The sequence below is a fragment of the Populus trichocarpa genome, chromosome 1 (genome assembly GCF_000002775.5).
Source record: "Populus trichocarpa isolate Nisqually-1 chromosome 1, P.trichocarpa_v4.1, whole genome shotgun sequence".
Taxonomy (NCBI): Eukaryota; Viridiplantae; Streptophyta; class Magnoliopsida; order Malpighiales; family Salicaceae; genus Populus; species Populus trichocarpa.
Genome location: NC_037285.2, coordinates 25,728,321 through 25,756,249, shown reverse-complemented (window position 1 = coordinate 25,756,249; position 27,929 = coordinate 25,728,321). Strand labels below are relative to the sequence as shown.

At 33.8% G+C, this 27,929-nt stretch overlaps 5 protein-coding genes and 1 long non-coding RNA gene across 9 annotated transcripts; 3 read left to right on the top strand and 3 right to left on the bottom strand.

Annotated features, from left to right (window-relative positions):
- The first annotated feature begins 927 nt into the window (after positions 1-927).
- Positions 928-3,659, top strand: LOC7465112 (glucan endo-1,3-beta-glucosidase). Its single transcript, XM_002298320.3, has 3 exons — positions 928-2,084; positions 2,920-3,220; positions 3,333-3,659. The coding sequence occupies exons 1-3, from the start codon at positions 1,047-1,049 to the stop codon at positions 3,476-3,478; spliced, it is 1,485 nt and encodes a 494-aa protein (XP_002298356.2). The 5' UTR covers positions 928-1,046; the 3' UTR covers positions 3,479-3,659.
- A 1,308-nt stretch (positions 3,660-4,967) lies between these two features.
- LOC7485705 (outer envelope pore protein 16, chloroplastic) lies at positions 4,968-7,510 on the top strand. Its single transcript, XM_002298321.3, has 6 exons — positions 4,968-5,235; positions 5,330-5,381; positions 5,592-5,623; positions 6,200-6,233; positions 6,374-6,441; positions 7,074-7,510. Exons 1-6 carry the CDS (start codon positions 5,122-5,124, stop codon positions 7,212-7,214), a joined length of 441 nt encoding a protein of 146 aa, XP_002298357.1. The 5' UTR covers positions 4,968-5,121; the 3' UTR covers positions 7,215-7,510.
- Positions 7,511-8,322: 812 nt separating this feature from the next.
- On the bottom strand, positions 8,323-9,613 carry LOC7485706 (metallothionein-like protein type 2). Its single transcript, XM_002299837.3, has 3 exons — positions 9,448-9,613; positions 9,230-9,310; positions 8,323-8,712 (listed from the first exon to the last, which is right to left on the bottom strand). Exons 1-3 carry the CDS (start codon positions 9,510-9,512, stop codon positions 8,622-8,624), a joined length of 237 nt encoding a protein of 78 aa, XP_002299873.1. The 5' UTR covers positions 9,513-9,613; the 3' UTR covers positions 8,323-8,621.
- Positions 9,614-11,207: 1,594 nt separating this feature from the next.
- Positions 11,208-12,144, top strand: LOC112327913 (uncharacterized). The gene is made up of 2 exons (XR_002982400.2): positions 11,208-11,409; positions 11,535-12,144. It is a non-coding gene; the product is annotated as an uncharacterized LOC112327913 (long non-coding RNA).
- A 517-nt stretch (positions 12,145-12,661) lies between these two features.
- LOC7465113 (probable GTP-binding protein OBGM, mitochondrial) lies at positions 12,662-15,977 on the bottom strand. Of its 3 annotated transcripts, none has more exons than XM_002299838.4 (6): positions 15,868-15,977; positions 14,924-15,123; positions 14,685-14,793; positions 14,300-14,382; positions 14,146-14,208; positions 12,662-14,030 (listed from the first exon to the last, which is right to left on the bottom strand). In XM_002299838.4, exons 2-6 carry the CDS (start codon positions 15,056-15,058, stop codon positions 12,972-12,974), a joined length of 1,449 nt encoding a protein of 482 aa, XP_002299874.4. In that variant the 5' UTR covers positions 15,059-15,123; positions 15,868-15,977; the 3' UTR covers positions 12,662-12,971. The 3 variants fall into 3 exon arrangements, with proteins under 3 accessions (XP_002299874.4, XP_024459043.2, XP_024459051.2); XM_024603275.2 differs by having other exon boundaries at positions 14,924-15,151; positions 15,868-15,974; XM_024603283.2 differs by lacking the exon at positions 15,868-15,977 and having other exon boundaries at positions 14,685-14,820; positions 14,924-15,072.
- A 6,457-nt stretch (positions 15,978-22,434) lies between these two features.
- On the bottom strand, positions 22,435-27,568 carry LOC7465114 (protein TRM32). 2 transcript variants are annotated; one of them, XM_024606069.2, is made up of 5 exons: positions 27,154-27,568; positions 26,355-26,556; positions 25,554-25,639; positions 23,689-25,432; positions 22,435-23,342 (listed from the first exon to the last, which is right to left on the bottom strand). In XM_024606069.2, the coding sequence occupies exons 2-5, from the start codon at positions 26,512-26,514 to the stop codon at positions 22,717-22,719; spliced, it is 2,616 nt and encodes an 871-aa protein (XP_024461837.2). In that variant the 5' UTR covers positions 26,515-26,556; positions 27,154-27,568; the 3' UTR covers positions 22,435-22,716. The 2 variants fall into 2 exon arrangements, with proteins under 2 accessions (XP_024461837.2, XP_024461846.2); XM_024606078.2 differs by lacking the exon at positions 27,154-27,568 and having other exon boundaries at positions 23,689-25,459; positions 26,355-26,388.
- Positions 27,569-27,929: the final 361 nt, after the last annotated feature.

Sequence of the window (27,929 nt, the reverse complement as noted above, 5' to 3'; positions counted from 1 at the left end):
AAAAGCCTATAAATCTTCAAAATTTGATGGAAAATCTCGAGTCGCTACTTGAGATGGAGATAATTTCAGATCAACATTTTATTATGAATATTCTTGCCAAATTATCTAGAAAATAATCCGGTGCACAAGCTAAAGATAGTTGTGAAAAATCCTCGCCTTGGAAATCTTGTCTTGAAAACAGATTTTGATTTTGATTTTGTTTTCAATATGTGTAAAACCAAAGGCACCAAGTTCGAAGTTTCGCACCTTTGAATTATTGGCTTCTCCGCGTGATAAGGCAGCAACTAGGAACTAATATCCTATTTGTTTTTACATTTAAAAGGATTTTTAAAAAGTTTTATTTTTATTTTTATTTTTATTTTAAATTAATATTTTTAGATTGTTTTATTTATTAATATAAAAAATAAATAAAAAATATAAAAAAATATTATTTAAATATATTTATAAATAAAAAACATTTTAAACACCATAAATAAAGGGTCTATTTGGTAGTATGTTTGCGATTGCTTTTTAAAGTGTTTTTCATTCAAAAATATATTAAAATAATATTTTTATAATTTTTTAAAAATTATTTTTAATATCAATGCATCAAAATAATCTAAAATACTAAAAATTATTAATTTAAAATAAAAAAAATTTAAAATTTTTAAAATTTTTTTAAAATACAAAAACAAATATTTCCTGAGAATTCTGGCCGGTTATAATTGAAGTGTTCTCGCTGCATCTGCTCAAGATCAATGCAAAGATTTCCTCCCTACAATGAGTTACAGACAGGGAGTTGTTCACTCCAAGTCCGTTTACACGCTCGGCGCTTTTTAACGGTTACCACAATTTAAGAGCATGGTCATAAAATTTCTTAAAATATTTTTTAAATTATTTTGATGTATTATTATTAAAAATAAATTTAAAAAACCAATATAAAAAAACAACCTCAGTACACTAAATTCCAGAAACAGCGAAACTGGCTAATCACTCTACTTTACCAAAGCCAGCTCAACTCTCAATCTCCGCTCACTGAATGCTTCACTTTCTCAGCTAAAAAAAAAATGGCAAAACCTCGCACTCTTTTCCTGCTCTTGTTAACTTTCTACTACCACTTCAGCTCCAGCTCCGCCGCCTACACAGTTGGTGTTAACTACGGGACCGTAGCAAACAACCTTCCTTCACCATCCCAAGTAGCTAGCTTCCTTAAAACTCAAACCACCATAGACCGGGTCAAGATCTTTGACACCAACCCGGACATTCTCCGCGCCTTTGCAAACACTGGAATCTCAGTAACTGTCACCGTCGGCAACGGCGACATCCCATCTCTTGCCAAGCTCCCTGCTGCCCAATCTTGGATCGCCGCTAACATCTTACCATTCCATCCTCAAACATCCATCAAATACATTGCAGTAGGAAACGAGGTCCTTGCCACTTCCGACAAAGTTCTAATAGCACACACTTTGCCTGCTATGAAAGCCCTGACATCAGCACTTGAACTTGCTAATATCACTACTATTCACGTCGCGACTCCTCATTCTTTAGGTATATTATCCTCATCTGAACCTCCCAGTACGGGCCGGTTTCGAAAAGGGTACGATCAAAGAATTTTTGCTCCGTTCCTCGATTATCACCGCAAGACAAAGTCTCCTTTCATGGTTAATCCATACCCCTATTTTGGATTCAAGGCAGAGACTTTAAATTACGCGTTGTTTAAGCCAAACAGCGGAGTTTTCGACGCGGCGACGGGAAACAATTACACCAACATGTTCGATGCTCAGCTTGACGCGGTTTATTCGGCGATGAAGAGGTTGGGTTATGGTGATGTTGACATTGTGGTGGCGGAAACGGGTTGGCCGTCCGTGGGTGACCCGAATCAACCTGGTGTAAGCATGGAGAACGCGATCTCGTACAACAAGAACCTCGTGAAGCACGTGAATTCAGGAAAAGGAACCCCTCTGATGCCTAATAGAACTTTCGAGACTTACGTTTTCTCTTTGTTTAACGAGAATCTTAAACCCTCGGTTTCAGAGAGGAATTTCGGGTTGTTCAAGCCGGATCTTACCCCGGTTTATGATGTCGGAATTTTACGCGATGACAAGGTAATTTCTAAAAATTCATCATTACTCCTTTTAATTACTAGAAACAAAACATCAGTAGAGGAAATTAATTTCTCTTCGCTGTTCTTTAATGGCTTTAATTAATTACAGCCAGATGATTTTCCCACTTAATTCACCACTAAAAATTCATTATTACTCCTTTAATGGTAGGTTGAGAGCTATTAATTTCTTATGGTATAATATATTTAAATCATGATGTGTAAGAGTTTTATTTTATTTCTAGGTAATAATAACGTGTAAGAGATTCAGAATGGGATGCCTTTTGGCTAAACGCCCACTGGGCTGTCCGCATTTTAAAATATTTTTTTAATATATAAAAATAATATTTTTAAAATTAAAAAAATTAAATTTTTTTGAAACTCCAGGAAAAATACATACAGCTAGAAACAGGTTTAGTTAGAAGTTGATTTTTCAAGTGAAGATCTGACACTTTGCAGCTTTTGTGCTGTGAGTTGTGAGGACTAGTGTCCTGTTACTTAACTATTCGTTGTTGGGTTTGATAATGGTTCAAGTATTTTCTTTGTTAAAATAATATATATATAAAACTGAAAATAATATATATATAAAAACCTCTCAAATGAGACTTGGTCTTGTGGTTAACTTCTTTGTTAAGACTTTAAAAGGCAATAATTCCTGCCCTTTATGCTTTTTTTTATTTATTTTTTATGAAAGGAATATATTACTTTGAATTATTTTGGTGAATCACTTTATTAGGCTAATATAATATCATATATGCTGCATAGTGCTCTCAAGATTTTAAATTTTGAATTGGGATTCCATCATGACCGTGTGGTCTCTGTTATCTTGCACGTCAAAGGCACTGGCTCCGACACCCGGTACGGCAGCGGATGCCCCATCATCGTCTAGTCCCGGGAGGCAGAGGCAGTGGTGCGTGCCAAAATCAGACGCTAGTGATGACGCGTTACAGAAGAACATCGATTACGTGTGTAGCAATGGAGTTGATTGCAAGCCCATACAACAAGGTGGGCCTTGCTTTGTCCCTGATACTGTGAAGTCACACGCATCATATGCAATGAATGCCTTCTATCAGGCCTCTGGTCGTCATGACTACGACTGTGATTTCAGCCACACTGGAGTGCTCACCTCCATTGACCCTAGTAAGCTCTCTTGGCCTTCTTCCTCACCTCGTTAAAAATAAAAAATAAAAAAAAAACCACTTTGATTTGTGTGGCTGAAACCTGTCTTGTGTGACGTATCTTGTGGTGGAAGGTTACGAGGCGTGTGATTATCCGTTCGATGGGCTAAAGTGGCAGCAAAAGTCGGTCACGGGAATCTCGAGGAGATTGTACTGCACCGTTGAAGAGATTCTTATAGTGGCTTCTGGCTTGATATTTGTCCACTTTTTTCTTTTTTAGGATGGAGGAGCCGCTTATTTCTTGCCTTGTAGTGGGCTTAAATGGTGGTTGGGCAGTTGGCCTTTCATTTCTTTTTGGGCTTTAATTGGATGGGTGGGTTCACTATTGTTTGATCCGGTATGGCGGGACGATATATCTTTGTGCCCGAGTTAAACCAAAACAAAAGAGATCGGTTTAAGTATACGATTCTTTTAAAAAATTTATTATATAAAAAATTCATGAAATTCAAAAAAATAAAAAAATAAATAAAAATTTAAAATTCTGTGGACACCACGCTCCAAACAGGCACATTTGTCTCATTCATAGTTGAACATGTGCAGTCCACCCAAGAAACGGAACCCAAAATGTACGATCACCTCCGCTTTCTCCACCACGGCCGAATGCTACGCTTGTGAATAGCGTGTTTGGTAATGTGATTGTAAATGCTTTTTAAATAATTTTTCGTGTTAAAATATATACCAATGATGTTTTTTATTTTTTAAAAATTATTTTTAATATTAGCACATCAAAACAAGGAGACCCGCTCAAATTATATATATCTTTAATTTACTCGATCCTTAATTCATAAGCGACTGAACGAACAAATAATCTGTTACATTACAATTATAATTATAATTATAATTATAATTATGACTAAAATAATAAAACAAAATCCCATTTCATTGTAACTTACTGTAGAAGTGGGCACAATTCACTATAGACGGCAAGTTTCAGTTTTTTTTCCCATCAAATTTTATATTTTTATAATTTCATCTTCTCGAATTATATTAGCACCATTTTATATGTTATCATTTGCTTCTTTTTATCTATGTCCACCCCTGGCCTTTTTTTTTATATTATCTTCTATTTTTTTAATTACTTTTTTTGTTTTAAATAAAATTCACTATAAATAAATTAATGATATTTAAAATATTATCCACACTTCTCAAACTTTTCAAATAAGATTTTAGTTTTTTAAGATAATATTAAAAATTACTTTATGAATTATTATATGTGAACCTAATATGCAAAGTTTATAAAAAAAAAATATTCTCATAAATATTAAATGAGAATAAAATAAAATTATTATTATTTTTTGTTGTAATAGTTTTATATAATTTTTTCATATTAAATATATATATATATATATATATATATATTTTTTTTTTCTTTTATCACGTGTGTATCATTTTTTCTATTTTTTTTTATTAACCCTAGCTTTTAACATAATAAATTTCTATTTAAAAAACAATAATTTTCATAAAAAATAATAATAATTGAAGAATGAAAGAGAGTTATGATTGAAAAGATAAATTTAATTGATTGAGATTTTTATAAATATTTATTTCAATGGTTTATAGATTTTTATTCAAAAATCATGTTACTGATAAAAAAATATTTCTATAAAAACAAAAAAAAACACATTAATTAAAAAACCTACCTAATAAAATATATATATTTTTAAAAAGTTAAAGTGTTACTTTTTTATAAATATCTATCTTACCTGCATAAGAACAAAAAAAAAAAAAAAAACAATCCATCCTATCTCTGATTTTGCCGACACAAAAGTCACTATTAATTACGAACACAAATATCGTCTAGAGCTAGAAAACTCTGGTCGAAGAATTGAAGCGAAGAAGAAAGAGAAACAAGAAAGAATCAATATGCCAAGTAGCAGTTTCGGGGCTTCTTTAGCAACTCCAAAACTTAATGTGGCAATCGACACGGGCAATCCCTTCCTCAATGTCACCGTTGATGGTTTCTTGAAGATTGGCACTGTACGTATAGCTCTTCCTTTATATATTTCTCTGTTCTTTAATTTGTTCCTCTCCATTTCATGAACTGCGTACCATTTGCCATGTTTTTTTTCAGGTTGCAGCAGCTAAATCACTTGCTGAGGATGCATATTATGTCGTCAAAGGAGGTGCTCAATCTGATTCTCTCGTATTTTCTTTCAAATTCACGTGAATTATAAGAAGGTGTCATCATATAATTAAGAAGCCTGTTTTTGGTTATCTACAGGAGTATATTGTGTTTAGATGGTCAGATCATATTGCACCCAAAATCAGTTAATCACTACTAATCTTAACTAACTACCAGTTCTAGACCACACTAACCGGCTGGTTTTTTGCAGGGAATTTCTCAGGTCGCAAGATTGAGCATTCGGTGAGCATACCTATATAGGAAATAATTATGCTTTACGCTCCTCCAATTGTTTTTGGTGATGTTAGTGAGTTATGTCTTTCATACTATGATACAAGTCTGCAGTTTGTTCAGATTTATCAAGTTATATTTGTTGATGAACCGATGCCAATTTGAAATCAGTGGAAGAGCGAGTTGATTTAATAGTAATATCATCGACTAATGTTTCCTCCATCTATAAATTCTCCGATCCATGATGGATATGTTCATATGCGGCTACATGCTTTACCTGCTCTTCTTAATTTATTCTTCTTGATATTTGTATATATCTGCAATTGCCTTAGATATCCAAGAACGATGTAAGACTCTGGTTATTCTAGGAAGAGTCCATTGACCAGCTTTTGTTAATGACATGCACTAGCCAAATGGTAGTCTCACGGGACAACGCAAACCAAATATGTAGGGAATCGTTGTTGATGGTTGAACAAAATTAGCCTAGAAGATTTTTGGTAGCTAGTTTTAGTTGATAGTCAAGGTAGCAACAAGTGAAGAATGCGAGAAATTCTCTCTTCCATACTAATGTAAGTGCTGTTGTTGCAGTTGAAGAAGATGTGCAAGGAAGGTGCTTATTGGGGTTCGTATGTGCTGCCTTGCATACTATATTTAGCCAACTTTATCTGTTAGGGAATCATGCATGCTTCTTCGCAAATTCTTCAGTTGCCTTGTGTCGGTAAAATTAAACAGTTTTAAGAATTTCTTATACTGAATGTGCAGGAACTGTTGCTGGCATGTATGTTGGGATGGAATATGGAATGGAGAGAATTCGTGGCACTCATGACTGGGTATGTTGTTTGTACCTTACTATTTGAACTATAGTCTCAATGGGGTCCGAGTATAATCATAAGAGAATTCAACAACGAGGTTGCTGGTTCTTTTAACCTTTTCTTTTCCAGTTATAATCCTTCTTTCTCAAGAACACTTAAGAGTTTGCATTTACGGTGATTGTGAGACCGGAAAACAATTTCTGGGGACAGATCATGTTTGCTGCACTAAATGATTGCTACTTTTGCTGGTGTAAACTTCAATGACGAATCCAAAGTGAACAAGTGCTTCTTGCCAAAATTAGAAGGATATGTGTGATAAACTAAGTTTTCAAAGACAAAATCCGTGGCTTGAATTGTATAAATACGCACCGCTTTTTACTCCATAAAACTATTGCAACTAAGATTATTTTGGTCATTCAATTTCGTTCTGCATAAAACTTTATTTGCTGGTTGATGGTTAACATGATGTTGGAACTTAAAGTTCCAGTGTCAGTCCTTTTCTGATATTACAGAGCATGTGTGTGTGTCTGTGCGCAATGCATGCTGTGTGAGCATCCAATGTTTACTTTCCGAATATATGTATTTACTCTTATTTCTAATCAACAACTTTACCTCTAACGGTATTTGTTTTGCCATTGAATCCATTGCAGAAGAATGCCATGCTTGGAGGTGCTTTGACAGGAGCTCTGATATCTGCTGCCAGTAATAAGAGTAAAGACAATGTTGTAATTGATGCCATTGCTGGGGGTGCCATTGCAACTGCATCAACATTCCTCAACTATCTCATATGATTATGGAAATGTATAATTTCTGCTGCCAGCAACAAGAATAAAGACATGACTATGATTGGTGCCATTGCTGGGGATGCCATTGCAACTGCATCAACATTCCTCAACAATCTCACATGATCATGGAAATGTATAAACTTTCCCCTATCTCACTGAACTGCTGTGCGGAAGCATTAAAAAGCTATGTTGATTTTTATGTTAAAGTAAAAATATGCAAGGGAACTGATGTTGATGCAATGATTTGTTTCCATCTATTTCCTGCAAGTGTTCTTCTCTGAATAAAAAGTCGCCTTTCCAAACATCTTTGTTGAAAATCTTTGGAATTCTTAGATATAAAAATGAAATGTTCATACAAGTAGTTGTTACCAAGGGAGGAAAAAAACCCTGTGAACGGTGTAACATCACGGTCTAGCAAGTTTACATGGTACATGCTATTCATCCTCTTCTTTCATTTGCTAATAACTGCTAAGCAATGCCCTTTAATGATCATTTACAGCAACGTTCATTGCTGCCAACCAAACGCGTCTCTCTCTCATACCAACACATCATAGTATGTGACAATGTAAACAACACTCCTAAAACACAACATCTAATTAGCAAATATTACTTCTGTTTTGTTGCTTTGATAATACAAGAAACAAATTGTAGTTTTTCTTACTGCACTTGAAGAAAGGAATCTGCAGACGAAATACAAGTAGCAGAACTGGATGGAAGAGTCCCAGAAGAAATTAGACAAAACATAACATCAAGACATCGACAATGATAAATGAGCCACTGAAGATGTATCTGGCAGACAGATTACCAGTCGAAGAACTAAAAGTTGCTGGAAGGAGCATAACAAACCGGAGAAACTGAAGAAGTTGCACCCTAGAGAAAGCAGAAAACAGTACGTAGCAGTCCAAGCAGATAGGAACCACCCTAAAAGTTGCTTGGAACTATTTTCTTCTTATTTATTGTTATTAAAATACCAGATTGCTCCTCTCTACTTGTTAATAATTCAACTGATATTAGTATTTCGTTTATCTTTCAAGAAGTTTTGGATCTTTTTATTATGATAAAAAAGAAGAAGAAAACAAGAAATTCTAATGGAGAGGATACAAGCACGCCACCATAATAGCAGAGATTAAGCATTTAATTAATTGCGTTCTGATAATATTTAAGTACCCCACAGCAGTAAGAACTGAAGACATATATAAATAAAAACTCCTCGCAGTGAAACCAACAAAGCAGGAGGGAAACACAAAACACGAACAGATCAGTAGCCATCAGATGAGATCCTGCAGAAAGGATTCGAGGCCCATGGCTAGCTGCACTTTTATTTACACCAAGCACTATATCAGACATAACTTCTCTTTTTTATTTATAAGAGGCCATATGACTGTCTGGTTCGAGCCATGCGGCCACGTTTCCTCATTTGCAGGAGCATGGATCACAGGTGCCGTTTGACCCACATTTGCAGTCATTCTCAGCACCAAAGTTCATCTCGGCCCCCTCATGGAACCTGCAGTACCAGTAGCTGCTAATCATTACTTTATCCCTTTCAAATGGAACTGTGATCCATGAAATTAAGTAATACCGTATCATATTATATCAACTACTTGAAAATTAATTCAATCAAAAAAATTTAAATACTAGATATAATTTATATTATTTTTTAATATAGTTTTTAATAAAAGGTTATTTAAACTTGCAAAGTTTATAATATTTTAATTTTAATTTTTTTTACTAAATAAATAGAAATAATAATTAAAATTTTGTTATCATATAAAAAAAATTATTTTAATTTTTTAAATAAAATTTAAAGATATAATTTATATATTATAACATTTAGACTGAGTATTGACAAGTCAACCATGAATCCGCACCCGAATCTAACTTTTTAACCAAAAAACGACGTGCAATTTTTTTTCTTGTCTTGATAAAAAAAAAAAACCAGCTCCAAACGAGCTCGAAATAAAACCTAGCTGGGCCAGGATCTAGACGGTATCAACTGCGCACAGTGACCGGTAGGCACGTACATTTTAACCGGAGCAACACCAGCAATGATTGTCTGAGTTGTGGAGGTCTCAGAGAAACCCAAGTCTGGGTACATACCGCATCTGCCAAGAGGATGACATTACAAGAACAGAAAAGCTGAGCGTCAGATTCATTTGGAATTTTATGAAGCAATTAAAAATAATAGTAGCATGTCAACAGGATCAGCAAATTAATATTTTCCAAAAGAAGAAAGAAATACCCATTGCAGCCACTGCCGCAGTTGCAGCCAGAGCCACAGCCACATTTTCCTCCGCAGCAAGACATTTTCAGCTGGAAAAGTTGGATAAAATTAAGGGATTTTTCTTGGAAACTGAATGCACTCAACTCAAGCTAGCTTAGGATGATTTATCAGGTTCCGCCCTTAGCTGCCATTTATAGAGTAGTTTAGGCAAAAGGTAGTCAATATCCACCATACACGTGGTTAAATCTTAGGTCAATAGCGTCTGCAACAGAGAATATCTGATAAGTGCACTGTCCTCTCTTTCGTTTTTACCTATCCTTTTCATCGAAATTACAAAATAACTTTCACATTAATTAAACAGAAGCAGATTAATTTGATGTTTAAAAAACTTTATTCACTTCTTGATTATATAGATTCAAAATCTAGGCTAAATTATTAAAAAAAATAAAGTTCTTAATGTGGCTAATTCCTGTGTAATATCGTGTCATTGAATATAAATATGTCAATAAAGTGGATGAAATTTTCTTAATGAAAATGCTATTTTTTTTTATTTGTAATATATAAAATCGTGTTTTGTATAGACAATAGATTTTCATAAAAGTTTTTATCTCTGTAATTTATGGGTCCAGTTAGAGTATTTGTTTCCCCTAAAAATATGAAAAAAGTATCCGAACATATTATAATGCATAATACTTTATTAAAATATTTTTTACTTAAAAATATATTAAATTTTTTTATATCAGTATACCAAAATAGTTGAAAAACATTTAAAAAAATATTAATTCAATATATTTATAGTAAAACTTATTCTTAGAGCACATTTGATATTATAGTAGCAGTTATTTTTTAAAGTATTTTTTGCTTGAAAATATATTAAAATTTTTATTTTTTTTAAATCAGGGCATCAAAACAATTTAAAAACATTAAAAAACTAATTGAAGATAAAAAAAAAAATATTTTTTTAAAATATTTTTAAAACATAAAAATAAAAAAAATATAAATATAAAAAAACTCCCCTGAAAAAAAACTTAACCATCTTTGAGTGGGGTCTAATCATGGAATGGAAGGAGAGATTTTATCCATCCAGCGTGGGAATATCGAATGCCTTTAAGAAACCAAGAAAGCATGATGCATGATGAACCATGCAGGCAGCTTTAAAGAGAGATTAATCCAATATTTTTCAACATTTGACATGCTCTTTTGTTTTAGACACTACATCGTCTTCATATTCTTAAATTATGCATCACTAATTTTCCTGTTTAATAACATGATACTTTAGTGTGCACAAATAGTCATGTTCATCATATTGGTGCTGCAAAAATTGTACCTCGGTCATTTCATACAAGAAAATGAGAAATGAAAAAAATTTCCTTCCTGATTTTTTTTTTCTCAGTGGTTCAAGCGCCTTGCTTGATTACAATCATCACAACGCTAAGGGATTAAGTTTGTCAGATGAAAATTTACTTCCATCGTCACAATTGTTGTCTTGGACCTTAGTTGACTTATGCGAGGTGATGATTGTTTTTTAAAATAATTTTTGTTTAAAAATATATCAAAAAATATATTTTTTTTAATTTTTTAAAATTATTTTTGATATCAGCATATCAAAATAATATGAAAATACAAAAAGAAAATTATTTTGAAACAAAAAAAAAACAAAAAAAATCAATTTTTTAAAAATTTAATTTTAAAACATGTTCAATTTGGTGCTAAATAATATTTTGTTATCAGTTATTACTCGGTTGGATGTCTCCATTCTGTGTTACTTGTAATGGATCCTGGTCTTCGTTACAGGGACGTACATCTAATTCAAACTTGGGTTCGTGCACAATCATCAAATGCAAGAAAGGAATCAATAACGGAGTTATGTTTTCTACAGTTTAGCTACAGTACTGCAGGGAAGTTTAAGAGGGCTTCTGGTCCGAAAATCCACTAGCTCCTGGATCCCTTTTCACTTATGTTGCAAGAAGACTGCTCTCTGTAATGATATCTGGTCTTGATGTTTCTCTTAGACCACCTCATCTTCGTTTCTTAGAACACAGCGAGACTTCTCTTTTTCATGTAGCAATTAACTGGTCTTTTGTTTTTCTTTTTCATGTCAACAGGAAAAGAACAACTTTTTTTTGTGCAGTCAAGGACTTGTAGATGCTTTGAGCACTGCGTTTCTCAGATCACATGACAAGGATGATATGGTGGATAAGAGAGGCAATGATTCCCGTTGGTAGTGTGCAGTGGGGCTTGAATGCCCCGTGTCCTTCGATAGTGGAGCTTGCTTTAGGGAGTGAATTATTCTCTTCAAACTCCAAATTTTGTCTACCATTCTCTCTTCTATAAAAGGTCTGATTTGTTTTTCCTTTTTGCGTAATATAATATATTGTTTCAAGGCTAACTTTTGCTAGACTAGACTAGAGGCCATGTTCATATTCCTGATCTGAAATGAGTCCATGTGCATAAGATAGAGGTGGAACACTATAGACTAGAGGCCGATGATGCTGAAATCCACTACTGATGTTCAATGCTTTTGCATTTGTCGGCATTTCTTTTTGCATGACTTGCCCTGTAAGGACACCACAAAAACAAAGTGCATGACAAGTCCCACAGTTTCCGCCACGCTTTGTACTGGGTCTTCATTTTTCAGCCATTTAAGAGCTCCTGCAACTCTGTATTCACAAGCATTTGCAATACCAATTATCAATTGATATCGTGTTTCATGCACGGAAGGAGCATCCTGTTTGATGTTGGAGCTGTGCTCCTAAAATCTTTAATGAAAAAGGCACAGAGGAGCAAAAGGAAACTCTAGTCAAGCACATACGAGAAATAGATGCTTTAAGAGTTGACTCGCTATGACCTTGGGACGCAGGATTGTCTGTTACTAGCTCATACGGTGAGCTTTTTTAATGGAGCTTCCTTCCATACATATAGGGTGGCTCTCACAGCGAACTCTGTTAGACTGTTACTAGCGCATAATACCATTAAACAAGGGCACTGGAAACTCAACAAAAACTGGAATCAGATAGAAATTGAGGAACAATTGAAGTCAAATGCCCGCATCCAATGCCAGAAAACCAGAACAAGAAAAAATCACTCGTGGTGCATTCTGCTGCCTTCTCAGTTAAAACTTAAAAGCTATAACTAAACTTCGCAAATGCAAGCACCACAAGTGAAACTTTGTTCCATGCTAATAAAATTATGGAAATATATGTTGGCTATCATGGATGAAGTATACCTCATGTAGAAACCTTGGAGCTAGGAGGTAATATTTAAATCATCGTATCTGAGTTTGATATGAAGAGTGTGGATTAGGCACATAAACTTGACAGGTATTTGAAACAATTACAGTATCCAAGTTTCAACTGATAAACAGTAGAAAGAGAAGCAAAACTTGTTCCAGCAGAAACTTCAATTACCACTTACCAGATGAGTTGCAGCCAAAAATTAGCACTTTTGAAGAAGCCCCGAGCTGTTATTAGTGTGCTATGCTGGGCAAAATTTTTCTATAGTAGCGTGTCATAATTTTAGATTCACTATCTCCATTAAACTTATCAAGAACAATCAATGTTTTCTAAAATAAGTCTCTGTGATTCTCTGCTATCCATGAGCATCCTAAGACCAACTTTTAGCTCTGGTACCCCCTCCCCCAAGACAGCACACACTGGATACAAAGGAACACCTCGCACCCTTCCTTTCAATTCTTCATACACATCTTCAGCACCTGCCTCGTCAATTTTATTTGCCACTACTAAGGCTGGCCGATTGGACAGACCCTCTTGATGGTGCTCAAGCTCTAACACTAAATCTTTCAACTGTTCCCATGGTGGAAGTCCTTTGTTACCATTCAGTGCAGCAGCCAAGTCAATCACATAAGCCAAAACCTTTGTGCGTTCAATGTGCCGCAAGAAAGCATGTCCAAGTCCACGATTCTCATGAGCACCCTTTATGAGTCCAGGAATGTCAGCCACTGTGATTGAGATGTCCTCAAAATTTACTTTCCCCAAATTTGGTCTGAGAGTTGTGAAGGCATAGTGGCCTACAGCAGGTTTAGCCCTTGATATAGCTCCAAGAAGAGTACTTTTACCAGCATTTGGCATCCCTACGAATCCAACATCAGCAATGCTCTTCAATTCTAATACCAGAAGAGCCTCAGAACCAGGTAAACCAGAACTAAGGGTGGATTGATCCTCATCGGGTGTTTCAGGATCTAATGCACTATTTCTACTGATGCCAGGCTTGCAAGGCTTGGCAATCTTTGAAACATTTGCAAGAGACATGTTACCCAAACCCCCCTCCCCCCCATGAGCAACAATTATTCGTTGACCTTGTTTTGTTAATTCTACAACATTATATTGTATATCTTCCACCCCTGTTGACTCATTTTGAGCGGCTTGTTTGCTTATTGTCCCTTCACCACGAGGTGATAAGCCACTAGTGCAATCCAATGACACGACATCTTCAGCCAGGTTCACATTCTTATCTGACTGGTCAGTGTCAAGGGTGCCTGGAATGTCCCAGGGGTCCAAATCTGTCGTAGAACAGTTTTCTACAATAGATGGAACCTCACCCTTTATGAGATGAATCACAGTGCCAACAGGTACTTGAACAACCTACCAGAAAAAATTTCTTTTTAAGGAACCACTGCACTGCCATTTTCAAATAAACAGCCAAACAACAGAAAGATCATTAAAAAACCTCGAGGTTAACAAAGCATAAAAATAACACCTTATCCTCCCCCCGAGATCCTATCATATTCTTAGAGGCTCCATGACCCCCTTTTGCTGCAATCTGCAGGATAACATGATTAGAAATCAGATATCTTAATGCCAGAAGACCAAGCTATATGATTGAAAATGTCTGTAATTCAAGGATTAAGTACAATGTGATGTTGCAAACCGCTGAAGTCCCAAACTGCAGAGGAACATTCTAAAATCACATCTCCCCCTCTACCACCATTTCCACCTACATAATTAAATCCACGCATGAACCAAAAAGTATTGCTATAAGAACCATTTCTTAAATTTCATTTTATTTATTTCTTTGGTCATCAAATAAAAAGAAAAAAGACGTGTCGAGGGAGAGAATTTATAAAAATTTATAACGAGAAAGAAAACTTTGAAATCACTGAATGGTGGATGAATGAAATATGTCTTACTAAACTATTGATTGCAACATTACTAAACAAAACATGGTAGGTAGAGTAATAAAACAAAATTACGTTTCCAAATAATGATTATAGACACTGAAATGTAGTAGAAACCTACCATCAGGTCTGCCATGCCTGTCACGTCGGCTACGGCGAAAGCTGGAGCAACCACTGCCCCCATCACCTCCTCTAGCATTTACATTAAATCTGTCTCTCATTCTGGTTTCCTGCATAAAGCCCGAAGTATCCCATCACTAAGATGGCAAGCAGTAAAAGTGAAAAGATTATATACAGAGTTGTCCAGGTACAGGGGAGTAAAAGTGTATAAAAGAAAATGATAACAGTGGAATGGCAGACCTGTAAAGGGGAAGCCTTTGCTTTTGAGTAAGGGCTGTCTGTGTAAGACAACAAAGATGACAAAATCCATGGAGGTTTTGAGGACTTTTTAAAGGAGTTTAACAAATAAAAGGGTTTTATGGAGCGTAACCACATTTTCCTCTCTGTCGTTAATTTCAATAGACCCACAGTGAGTTCAATTTTCAGCTCATGCCAGCAACCTGCAGAAGAAATGGCTCGAATACAAAACTGGTGGCAGAGGATAGAAGAAAATTCAAAAGAAAAGGTTGATGAATGATAAAAATTGATCATACATTAATATCATCAGAATCAACAAGAGCTCTGTGATTCTTTAAAGCCAAAAAAGCAACAAGACTTTCATGCATTTCCATTTGTAGAGAAATCCCATAACACTAAAGTCCATGAATTATGATGGTTCCATATAATAATCCCAAAAACAAATTTAAAATCACTATAAACCATGTCAAAATTGCAACTATCACTAGCAATTCAAGATCATGTAATTAAAGCTTCAATCTGTACCAAAATTTGAAAATTCAACTGCAAATGAGAACAAGAATTTAAGATACTACTAAAATTAAAAAGGAAAAATTGATTCCACAGATAGCAATGTAATCTAATAACAACAAATTTAAGTAAAACTCATATGTCATTACTAATCTTAAAATTTAATTAATTTTTCATCAATAATCATATTTTTAACTCTGGCTTGCCCAACAACTTCAACTGCAATCAGCTTAGTTTCGGACCCCAATTACATAATAAATTGAGCAGAAGATTTTTATTTTCTTCACTCGGTAATTTTCGCGAACAGTTTGTACTCTGTACCTGGCATGCTTTCTACAACTTTTATAGACATATAGACGACTGGAAACGATGAAAATACAAAAGATAAATGCAATAAATAAGAGAAGAAAAAGGATCTTAGAGCATAAAGATGATACCTTGGTGTGTGCTTTGAGAGAGACGATGTTAGCGTAGCCTGGGAAGTGGAGACTGTCCTGAAGCACAGAGAAAGAGGGGGACGGAGGCGGTGGTGAAAATTGAAATATCGAGCACGTACATATAGTTGTTTTTTAAAATATTTAAATTTTTTTTATTAAAATACTATATTTTTTAAAAATTACTAGTATATCAAAATAATTTAAAAATATTAAAATATTTAATTTTAAAAAAACGTATTTTAAATTTTTCACAAACAATATTTTACCCAATATCAAATACACTCGTAATATAGTTTTAACGCTGCGAGTTCGATCAAAGTTTTTTTTAACATACAAAATAAAAATATCTAGGAATTACTAATATTTTTTTATAAAAAAAATTTAAATCGTGTGAAGATTGACTTGATGTAACCTGATCAGCTTAATAAATTGAAAGACAACCCGAACAACCAGTAAAAACATAGTTTGATTGATAAAATTCAAGATATTTTTTTAAAAAATACTATTGAAATAGCAACATATTGAATCGATCCGAGCCAATTCATGCTAACCTTCTAAATTCTCAACCTAGATCATAAGATAATGATAACTTCATATAAAGTAAATCAAAACAAATTATAAAGTTCAATTCCAATCAAACAAATGTTAAATAATGAAATTAAAAAAAAATTAATTAAAAATAAAAAAAATATGGCTTGAGTTCACCTGCTAAACTCATGACTCGAGTCATGAAATTGGAACAACCTCATAGAAAGTAAATAAAAACAAGACCTGAGTTAACCAGAGTTAATTTGTCAAACCTGCAACCAAAGTCATGAGACTGTTATAACCTTATAGAAAAAAATAAAAAAATTACAAAGCTAAATTTTCAATAAACCTATTATTGAAGGTTGAAAGTTAAAAAAAATTAATCTAAAAACAAGACACAATAAAATGATCTGAGTCTACCCAGGTTAACCCACAAAATACATGACCCAAGTTATAAGATTGAGATAACCTTATAGAAAACAAATCAAAATAAATCATGAAACCTAATTCATAGTCAACTTAATGCTAAATGATGAAATTGAAAAAAATTCAATTAAAAAAAAAAACAAAAAAAACTCGAGTCAATTAGGTTAACCCCCTAAACCCGCGAACTAAGTCATGAGACCGAGATAACCTCATAGAAAACAAACCAAAATAAATCATGGAGTCTAATTCTCAATCAACCCAAAGTTGAAAGATGAAATTGAAAAAAAATATCAATTAAAAATGATAAAAAAAAAACTCGAGTCAATTGAATTAACCTACCAAACTCGTAATACGGGTTATAAAACCGAGCTAACCACATATAAAGCAAATTATAATAAATTATGAAGTTCAGTATCCAATCAACTAAATGTTAAAGTATGAAATTAGAGAGAGAAATATAGATTTAAAGAAAAAACCAAATAAAAAAATAAAAATAAAAAAGTATAAAATTAACAGTAGTTTGTGATGTGGTGCACAATAAAAGCATCACCTTTTTCAGTTTATACTATAACTAGATTGGTGCCTTGTGTGATGTCGTGGGTCGGAAAAAAAATATTTAAACAAAAAAAATTAGGAGATAATTGTGTTCTTAAAGAAGCAAGATATTCAATAATTGGGTTAAATCTTAATTAATTAATAATATGATACAAAATGAGGTAATAACAACAAATAAAATAAATATATTGCCCGACTAAAATTGAGCTAACACATGAAACCCGAGCCATGAGATAAATCCAGATTATATGCCTATCATGCATATGAGGTAATGAATTTAGGATAATTCAATTGAAAAAAAATGATGTTAAATAAAAAAAAAACAAAACAAATTAAGAGACAAATATAGACAACATCAATTATTTACCCAATTGTGTTTAATGAATTTGTTTATTAAAATCAATTTGTAACAGAAATCAACACATATATAAAATTTTTTGTATAAAATAAAAGAATAAAAAATATTATGCAAGGGTGTACATATTAAAAATATTATAAAAAATACACTTTTTTAAAATAAATTTAATAAAAAAAATTACAAATAAATTATAATAACTTACTTAAAAATTAAATACACTCAATATAATTAAAAACTTATTGCCATTTAAAAAATACTAAATAAACAAAAAAAATCACAAAGAATGGGTATTTATCAAAACATAAACTTAAAAACCATGTAAAAAAAGACATATAAAAAAGGTATTAATTAAGAAAAATAGAAAACAAAAACAAAAACAAAAGAATGAGGTTAAACATTGTTGGGCCTAGTAAGCCGAGCCAAGTGTCTGACCCATCAAAAAATGGCCCGCGCGTGAGCCTTTTATTTATTTTTTAAGTTAAGCCCCAATTTATTTTGGAAAAAATAAACGGTGAATCGTTTGAATCCTCAAATTACAGCCATTATGGTGACCGAAAATATAGGGTTCATGTGCTTTTACCCAAAACCCTTTTCAACCCATTTTTTACCTAAAAAATTTAAAAAATACCATAGGAACCTTGTTAAATCAATTCATGCCCCAAAAACACATAAGAAAATGCCTTAAAACTAGAAATAAAAAATCTTTTCAAGCTCAAATTTATTTTTTTAGGCAAAAAAAAAACCCCTAGTTCGAACTCCTCTCATCATATGGAACCATTTGACACAAAAATCAATTGTTTTAATGGTCAGAATCATCGCAAACAACAACTTTCTCTCTATATGCTAGAGTTCGGTGAATCGCCCTCTCTCCTAAAAAAAAAAGACTGAATATGAGGAGAATGAAGTTTAGTATCAAAATTAAATTTTTGAAAATTAAAGGGACCAATTGTCTAAGAGCAAACAAGATGGGGGATGAAAATGAACTTTTAAGATAAATTTCAAAGCCGCCACCTATTTCACTTGTTGTTTTTCACTTTAGTCCTCTATCTTTCAATTTAATCCTCTCTCCCAAAAAAATATGCAAATGGGTGCTAATTTAGGCTAAAAAAACTAAATTAAGTAAAATAAAAAGTTTAATGATCAAATTATAAATTTTTAAAAAAATCAAAGCTCATACCCACAGTGATATGTGAGATGGTAAATAGTAATCACTCTACAGTAAAACGAGGAGTCTTTTAGTATATGTTAATATCTATAATAGTACTATTGTTATAATGATCTCTATACTTCTGTGATTTGGTTTAGTTCAATCCCTTTACAATTTAATTTGGTTTAATGTGTCCTTTGCTCTTAATCCATTAAGTTAGTCACTCCATACTTTTTTTGCAATCTCTAATCTTTGAAATGAGGATTTATGAAGATAATATATCTGCATTAAAAAAAATCCCCTTCAATCTTTTACTGTGGGGTTAAACACTTTGCACTCTGGATAATGACGTCATTTCCCTTCAATACACAAAACAAATGGCTTTTCTACAGGGCAAAATGAACTCTTTCGGTAAATTTATTTGGTATTATGAAATTAATTGGGCGTATAATGATTTATTAATTTTTTTCATAGTTAAATGATATAAATACTCTTAAAAAGTAAACAAAAAATTAAAGGATAAGAGCGGCTTTTGTGTAGTTTTATTTATAAAAATAGTAAAATTACTTCATTGTTTTTCAAGTAAAAAAAATTAAATAAAGGGTCAAGGAGTATTTTGATATTTTTATCATGTTTTTTTATGTTATAATCTATTTGAATTAAGGGTAAATAATTCTTTTAAGAAATAAAAATGATAACAAAAATAAAGCGGTTGACACGTGTTTTAAGTGAACACCACCTGTGTACTTCGAAGGTGTGGGCAGCGTGTCTCGGTGGCCAAAAAGGTCCAACACACGTGTCTTCTAAAGCGTCCAGTGACCTCTTCGTCAGTATGGAAGTCTATTATCTCTCTTAAAGACCAGCTTGTTGTAGACTATGGTGGCCAGCATCAAGCTATTGCTCTGATGACTACTTGGAGCAGTGAAAAACTTCCTTTTACTGCTCAAACCCATGATTTTTTGCGTTACAAATATGATCTTGTCCCTTGAGCTAAGGTGGTTTGGGAAACTTGGTATTTGCTCATGTATAATTTCATTTTGTGGCTGGCGGTTATGGAGAAGCTTCGCACTCATGACAGACTTCGGTTCCTAGATATTGACCCTCTGTGTGTTTTATGCCGACTTGATGATGAGACCCACAATCATTTATTTTTCAGATGTCCTTGGACTTCTCTACTTTGGAGGATGGCAAAATCATGGCTTCGACTGCACAGGAGTATGTCAACCATTAATAGTGTAATCCGTGGCTTTCTTTCTAGCAGAAACAATTTGGTTGGCAGAATGCGTAGAGTTTCCCTTGGTATTTTGATCTACTTGATTTGGGAAGACAGAAACAAGAGGATATTTGATAATTCTTGCATTCCTGTATCTCTTGTTTTTCACAGATTCCAGAATAGTTGTTTGTTTTTGTTTGTTGGGGCTGCTAGTGTTTCTTTTGCTGCTGGTGATGGCTTTTCTCGGATGGGGTTGTAGTGTTGGTTAGATGTTGTCCTTCTTTTGGTTGTAGCTGTTTGAGATGTCTTTTTGTTGGCTTGCTAGATGATTGTATTGATGGAGGGTCTGTTTTGATTGGTTGCGGTGGCTGGTGTTGCCTTTTGCTTTATTTTTTGTCGTGTGTTAGGTGGGGAACCTTGTCTTTGATTTGGTTCCTCTTCTAACCACTTTCAGCTAGCTCTTTCAGCTTGTTTGTCATTCTTTTGGCTTGTTGTATATGTTTTTTCAGGAATTTTACTCCTTTTTTGTAAATCCTGTTTATGAACTTGCTGGTTCTCCAGCCTTGTATATTTTTTTGATATGCTATATATACTTACATTTTGATATAAAAAAAAAAAAGCATCCAGTGACAGCGCATATAATAGGGCGACGCATGTAGTGCAATTTGCTACAGTCCGGTGACAGTGAGATTTTTCTCTCCTCCCCTCAAAATTTAGAGTTGTCCTCCTATTTATTTTTTCTTTCAATTGTGGTCCTCCTTTGTTGATTGGTCTTTATTTGTTTTGTATTTTTTGTATTTTCTTTCTTTCAATTTTATCCCTTTTTCATTTGATTTTATTTAATTTTTTATATTAAATATGGTATTCATTCTTTTGATTGTTGTTTCTCAATTCTTTTCTTGATTTGTTTTTTTTTTCAATTTTATCCCTCAACATTTTATTTCATTTATTTATTTTATCCAATTTTTATCCTCATTATTTTAATTGCTTTTTTTTTTATCATTTTTTTAATTGCTTTTTTTTTATCATTTTTTTAATTGCTTTTTTTTTATCATTTTTTTAATTTTTTTAAAATTTTGCCCCTCAATATTTTATTTCATTTATTTCTTATCCAATTTTAGTCATTATTCTTTTAATACTTTTTTTTATCATTTTTTTAATTATTATTTTTTTTAATTTTATCTCTTAAAATTTTATTTTATTTTTTTAGTAAAATTTTGGTTCTCATTCTCTTAACAACTCTTTTTTTTTAATTATTTTCTTATTTTATGGGGTTATCCGGGTTGTGGGCCAATCTAGTTAACCCAGGTTGCTTTGGATTTTTTTTTAATTTCATCTTTTAACATTAAACTATTGAATCATGGACTTTTCTATTTTTATTGTGGTTTTTCTTTCTACGGGGTTATCTTGGATCACTGAATAGTCAGGTTATCCTAAGTCACGGGTTAGTCCAGTTAATTCGGGATGACTTAAAAATTTTTTGAAAGTTTATTTATTTAACTTTGACTTTTTTTCTAGGTTATTTTTTTTAAAAAAATAATTTTTTTATCCTTGTCTCATGTCACGGGTGGCGGGTTAGTAGAGTAAACTCGGGCTGACTCGAGTTTTTTTTATTTAAATTGATTTTTTTTATTTTTTTATTTGATATTATATTATTGAGCTCTGAACTTTATATTTTTTTTTGTTTTTTATTTTAAAGGGTATCTTAATCTAATATCCCACATGCTCATTAAGTTAATCTAAATTGATTTAGGTTATAATTTCCTATGTATTTTTTTTTTTATATGTTTTAAAAAATTTATCTTGCCCCGCACAACGCGAAAAAAGAATCTAGTCTATCACTATCACTAATAATGAATGTTATTTTAAATAGTTTTTATTTGATGTTGGAAATACTAGGTGAATTCAAGCTAGTTACTTGTACGGTTGTCTACTATTTATTGATTGTTCAAGGTTAGTCTTAGGTTCTATTTCTAAATCAAGTTGTTCCTCAGCTGCCTAGCGAGGAAAATTTTCAGAGCTAGATTCCCACAAGTAGAATGGTATGTCATGGTCTGTATCTTTTATAACTAATCAACGCATTTTTTATTACCGAAGGTTTTTGTTACTGTGGTGTAAGTAATTTTGTAAATATGATTTTCATTTAAAAATATATTAAAATAATTTTTTAAAATTTTTTTTATTAATATATTAAAATCATAAAAAAACATTAAAAAATCATAAATTTAATATTTTTTCAAATAAAATAAACCAAAAAACATAAACTATCACTCTCACACTCAATTAGGAGGGAGTTAAGTGCCATGAGCAGCAGCAAGCTTGAGAAAAACAGCAGTAAGCTATGCAAAATGCAGTGTGGATGCTACACAACTACAAGTATCATTTCAAAGAATTGCACCAATTATACAGGTCTCTAGTCACATTAACTAAATGAATAATTTCATCTAATATTCTCTCTAAATTCTCCAAAAGAAGCATACAGAAAACCCTGAATTTGTAATAAAATTCCTTGTAGTTAATTCTTCTCGTGTAGTTTGGCAATCAAGAAACCATGTTTTTCGAGGCAAAGTAAACATGACTTCTATGTACAGTGGCAGCCTTGAAGCAGGAGTACTCCTTGATTCATCTGGCCTCAACTGTCTGTCGTATATATGAACATAAAACTTCATCTACCAGTTCATCGAAAATCAAATCTTCCAGGTCTAGTGCTACATCCTCAGCATCCAATCGAAGTTTCATCCAACCATCACCTTTTTCCCAGTCTCGAGCAACTATATCTTCTGTTGATTGCTCCATTTCTGATCTTGACTTCCTGTACCAGCTAATTCTTTTCCACACTTCCTCAATAACATGTTTTCCCCTGGGCAATGGACTGACACGTTGAGTGAAGGAGAAGAGCTTGGGGAAGTAGGCCAATAAGCTGTTATATATCTCAAGCAGTTCCTCGTTAATCAAATCAAACATAAGCAGGTGATCACAATTGTAGGCAACATCCTCTGAGGAAGATTCAAGTTCTTTGTGCAAATAAGCTTCCAGAGCCTTAAACAATGTTGGACTCAATGGCTGCTCTAATGAATACCATGTTCCAAGGAACTCTGGCCCATTGAAGCCGGACACCTCAAGAACATCTCTCACATAATTGAAATCAGCATCATCTTCTAGCCAATTCAATTCAAAATGAAGGAATCGAGTACCAACCATTGTGCTTGCATTTTCTACATTCTCATGGCTAGGATCCAGATCAGAACCTGATGCAATTTGGGGAAACCAATTAACTACCAATAAAATCTTGCTGACAGAAGATAGGTATTTTTTTTTTTGGGGGAGAAAACAGGATGGACATTTTTCTTGAGATCAACCTGTCACATTTGACTATGGTATTTCCAGCACCTAATTTGAATAACAAGAGTGGTCAAATTATCAAGTCTATAGAATTTTCTTTCACTAAATCTATGCAATCAAAGCTGTTCATATCTCTTGCAAAGCCAATAATATATGGTATTGGTTCAACACAAAATATCCCCGGAAAAAAGAAAAAGAAAAAAAACGAGCCTTGCATAGAATTATTTTGTAAGAGGATATGGTATGCCATACCTTCTGACATTTGGAACTCTATTTGGCAAGTTTTATCATCTCGAAAATGAGTCTCGAGAACTGAAACTGGACTTTGTTCTTCATGCTCTCCCATGGTGGTGATCACTGAACCAATCCCCTGATTACTCTGAGGATTCTGCTCTTGTCTTTCAGGTTCCATTGTATCCTGATTTAGTTCACTTGTCATAGCACTTCCTTCATTGATACTTACCATTGAACTGCATGAAAATTCATTATTGTCCATGCTGCCAACTCTTTCTACCATGCTTCTCTGAAGTTCAGTCTCTTCAACAGTATCTAGTCGTTTGAATTGTTTTCTAACTTCAGGAATGCTTACTGACTCCAAGTGATTATGAATGTCATTATTAGAATTTGCATCATAGTCCATTCCTGTCATAGTTGACGTCCTTGGACTAAGTGCATCACCTGAGAACTCATTTGGAATGTGATACATAGACTCAATATCTGGCAAAGAAAGTCTCCTTCTGAATGATTTCAGACCACTTGATTGAAATTTATCTTCGCTCGACAATTTTAAGCTTTTTGATTGATACTGGTGCCACTTGGCCTCTTTACCGAAACTGTACTCAAACAATCGAGTATAACCATCCAGTGACTCCTTTAGAGAGGATCCTCTTCTCATGTGTGGAACTTGACCTTTGCTGAGATCATTATCAAAACCATTTGTCTCCTGAAAACTTGTGGGATTTTCTACACCATCTTCATGAATTGTATTCTCCTTAAACTTCTTAGACATCTCTTCCTCATCGGTGGAAAACTTGCATCCAGAAGGAACTCTATAGATACTAGCATTTGTGGACACATGGTTACTCTCCCTTTTGCTTTCTGTGAGTGCGCATTTTATTTTTTTCTTAAGACCCTTAAAAAGACTCATAAATAAAATATTCCACCTGTGTTTATGTGATCCCTGAGATGATTTGGGAGAAGAAATCTGTGTTTCTTGAGCAATAGAAGTGACACCATGATCGCTAGCCTTTAAATCTATTGATTTCTCATAAAAATCTCTCAAAGACTCGGATGCAGTAGACCTTGGTGCTTGGGTTCCGATGGATGACTTCACCCCCTTTGGAAAGGACCAAATTTCCTTCTGCTTGTGCTCAATTGTACTAGGTCTAACAAATCTAATGTGTGAACAGTCAGCTGCGGGAAATGATCCAGACCTCCTTAATCTTACTTTTGCTTTGGAAGGAAGCTGGACATGGGTGTTCTGAATGTCTTGATCCTTTAGGATTTCCACCAGCAGTTTTTCATTTAACTTAAGTATCTCCAGAACATCCACACTCTCCTTAAACTGAGGGCATGAAATGTCTCTGTTGAGACGCTTAGCATGTGAAAAGGTATGATTTAATGAATTACCACAGTTCTCCAAGGAAAATGCATCCTCTGCAGAAAGTTGATTTTGTTTTGAGCAGTCCTCAGCATTCACAGTGCCAGGCAGATGATACGTACTATTGTGTGCAACCAATTCTTCAGGTGTCCTGGACACAGATGGAACCTGCAATCTGGAGGCAGCAGTATCAGCACTTTTGTGGAGGATTATGATTGGATTCGACAAATCACTATCCATTGTAGCAAGGCAATTGTTTGAAGGTCCTAATTGGTGGACTGGATCAGTTTGCTGCAACCGGGTTCTTGCAAATATCTCCTTAGCAATTAAAGCTTTTATCTGGGCCTTCCTAGTAATTCTGTTTGTTGAGCTAGTCTTAATAGTTTGCTGTTCAACCTGACCAATTTCTCACCAAGTTATTGTCTGTTTCATAGTTTGTCATACAAAAGAAGCAATTTTTAGGATAAAACTAACATGCATTCATCAATATTAATGTCTATCTGTAATGTGGACTTACCAGTAAGGGGACTGCTTTAGCACTCAAAAATTCTTGTACTCCATCAGTGTAAAGATCAAAAGAAATTTTTCTTGGATTTTGGCAGCCTGCAAAATAAGAAATAAGGTTTCTCAGTGCATAAAAGGGGATGAAAAGCACTTTACAGATATTGACAAGGGTATTGATTTCTAATGGTCAGAAAAGAGAGAGAAAGATGTAATTTGCTAGGTGAAAGAACACATCTCTCCTGCGCCAAAGTTGAACCAACTGATGATTCCATTAGATCCTCCAAACCTCAGTGGTCGGAAAAACATCATTGAAATGGTTCCGGGAACACTCAGTTATTGAGTTATTTGTTGGATCAAGTTGTATCAGTTTCGTGTGGACAATACTGCTTATCAGGCAGAACCAGTACATATCAGGCCAGCATAGCCAATTGAACATGTTCTACTGATAAAACAGGACTGGACGATTTAATACCAAGAAACAACAGTTTACTGTGTATGTGCGCGCGTGCAAGTAAAGCATCTTGTATCCGCCCATGAGCAAATCACATCAAGCAATCTACGCAAAATAATTTCCAAATCTCTTCAAATCTTCAAGATAAAATCATATCCATCTCTGAATACGACAATTTCTTCTACCATGATGCGTACCAATCAACTCTATAGAACCTAATACTATAATACAATAATAACACAGACCCGATATTTTACATGTTCCTATAAAAAATACACGCTATATTACTCCGGTCAAGATGACAAAAATTAAGAGAAAAAATGGAGACATGATGAGGGCATGAACCAAATTCAGATGGCTTACATCTAACGTGTTTTCCTCTTCCATGCTTTCTGCGTGGAGGTAACTTTTTAGGACCGTGACAGAGATGGTAGTCAAGAATATGAAGTATGCCCCACATGCAACCTGGACGACAGTCCTCAAATCCAACATCCGAGGCTTTGCGCTCCAAGTGCTTCCCCATGGATGTAAGTCGATCCTCCTCCTGCCGTCTGTAACTGATATCCTGAAATAACATCATTAACCATGTAAATTACACAGAGAGATCATGAGTATATTTTATGGAATATTTAGACTCGACCCAAGTACACAACAAGTACAGAAATTGCTGTTCAGGCTAGAACCTATGTCCCAAAAGCCTCTCAAATCTTTTTCTTTGATCATATATAAGCATCAGTAACCAATTACAAACAAGTTTTCCACACAAATTATTATAAGCAAAAAGATTCAAATAAACAAAAACCGTGTTTACAGAGCTTATTAACATGATGGAGCATGCCTACTGTGGGGTTCAACAACGATTCTAAAACTTGAAGATCAACAATGGTGGCTCAACCTAACACATGCATGTAGTTAACTTCCTCATCCTCAACAGGCACAGGGAGATTATTCGAATATCCAAAACAAAGGAAAAGGAAAAAAGAAAGAAAGAGAACAGGTTGTGGTAATAAAAGTTAAGGCAACTGTATTAAAAAAATTAATGAAGTCAGTCTATTATGCTTAAAAACACCAACAAAAGAACTGCTATTCATTAACTCTGACAAGTTAAACAACAAAAAGAAAGAAGAAGCAGAAACAGTTATGGGAACGCCGACAAGCTAACCTGATGAAGGAGAAAAGGCCTAGAGAGAGCTCGAAAGTAAGTTTGGTAGTCTTGGAGAGGGGTGGCTAATCAAGAATATCACGAAGAGCAGCTAGCATATTGGCAAGCTATGTAACGTACAATATACAAGGAGACAACAAAGAAGTTTTAGCCGCAGTTTAACCGCCATGCCAGGTCTCCTCTATGTCTCCATCCGTCTTGTTTACCAAAGACTGGTCCAATTTGAGGTACAGTCAAAAAGTCATTCAAGTAAAGCTGAGGAGGGTTAGGGATTCGATGACCAACCAATTATACACTGACTATTTGTGATGATCAGACTTCAGACCCTTCTTTATTTTTTATTTTTGTATTGCCATGGATAAATCCTACAACCCAGTTGACAGTGATGGATTAACATTAGTAGTTAATAATTAACAGAAAATTAACAGTTAATAATTAACAGAAAAGGAAAATGCCAGCTTTGATTAGAACGAGAATACGATTGAATTAAGGTTAAATTAAAAAAAAAACTATAAAACCAATTTCATGATCATTTTTAAACAATTTAGCCTTGAATTAGCACCATATTGCATGCACTTTTCATCATTACTTTGGCCATATCAGCCAAATGAGGCTTTATTGAGTCCAAAATGTTCCTAGAAAGTAGAAAAATTCAAATAACGCTTCTTACCTGACTTTGGTAAATCCAAAATAAATGCTAATTTATTAATTAAGATTAGAAAAAATGAAAATTGAAGTCTGAATTGGACTCATTTCTCTGTCTGCTTTTCAAGACA

What these genes read in the sequence shown, in the direction of transcription:
- LOC7465112 (XM_002298320.3), top strand. Translation starts at nt 1,047, where the DNA reads ATGGCAAAACCTCGCACTCTTTTCCTGCTCTTGTTAACTTTCTACTAC. An exon ending in GAATTTTACGCGATGACAAG is followed by an intron (nt 2,085 to 2,919) that starts GTAATTTCTAAA and finishes TGCACGTCAAAG; the next exon opens with GCACTGGCTCCGACACCCGG. An exon ending in GCTCACCTCCATTGACCCTA is followed by an intron (nt 3,221 to 3,332) that starts GTAAGCTCTCTT and finishes TTGTGGTGGAAG; the next exon opens with GTTACGAGGCGTGTGATTAT.
- LOC7485705 (XM_002298321.3), top strand. Translation starts at nt 5,122, where the DNA reads ATGCCAAGTAGCAGTTTCGGGGCTTCTTTAGCAACTCCAAAACTTAAT. An exon ending in GTCGCAAGATTGAGCATTCG is followed by an intron (nt 5,624 to 6,199) that starts GTGAGCATACCT and finishes CTGTTGTTGCAG; the next exon opens with TTGAAGAAGATGTGCAAGGA. An exon ending in TTCGTGGCACTCATGACTGG is followed by an intron (nt 6,442 to 7,073) that starts GTATGTTGTTTG and finishes AATCCATTGCAG; the next exon opens with AAGAATGCCATGCTTGGAGG.
- LOC7485706 (XM_002299837.3), bottom strand. Translation starts at nt 9,512, where the DNA reads ATGTCTTGCTGCGGAGGAAAATGTGGCTGTGGCTCTGGCTGCAACTGC. An exon ending in TGCGGCAGTGGCTGCAATGG is followed by an intron (nt 9,311 to 9,447) that starts GTATTTCTTTCT and finishes TCCTCTTGGCAG; the next exon opens with ATGCGGTATGTACCCAGACT. An exon ending in GGTGTTGCTCCGGTTAAAAT is followed by an intron (nt 8,713 to 9,229) that starts GTACGTGCCTAC and finishes CTGGTACTGCAG; the next exon opens with GTTCCATGAGGGGGCCGAGA.
- LOC7465113 (XM_002299838.4), bottom strand. Translation starts at nt 15,058, where the DNA reads ATGTGGTTACGCTCCATAAAACCCTTTTATTTGTTAAACTCCTTTAAA. An exon ending in CAGGCATGGCAGACCTGATG is followed by an intron (nt 14,383 to 14,684) that starts GTAGGTTTCTAC and finishes TTAATTATGTAG; the next exon opens with GTGGAAATGGTGGTAGAGGG. An exon ending in GCGGTTTGCAACATCACATT is followed by an intron (nt 14,209 to 14,299) that starts GTACTTAATCCT and finishes GTTATCCTGCAG; the next exon opens with ATTGCAGCAAAAGGGGGTCA.
- LOC7465114 (XM_024606069.2), bottom strand. Translation starts at nt 26,514, where the DNA reads ATGGGGAAGCACTTGGAGCGCAAAGCCTCGGATGTTGGATTTGAGGAC. An exon ending in CTAAAGCAGTCCCCTTACTG is followed by an intron (nt 25,433 to 25,553) that starts GTAAGTCCACAT and finishes GAAATTGGTCAG; the next exon opens with GTTGAACAGCAAACTATTAA. An exon ending in AGAGTTCCAAATGTCAGAAG is followed by an intron (nt 23,343 to 23,688) that starts GTATGGCATACC and finishes AAATTGCATCAG; the next exon opens with GTTCTGATCTGGATCCTAGC.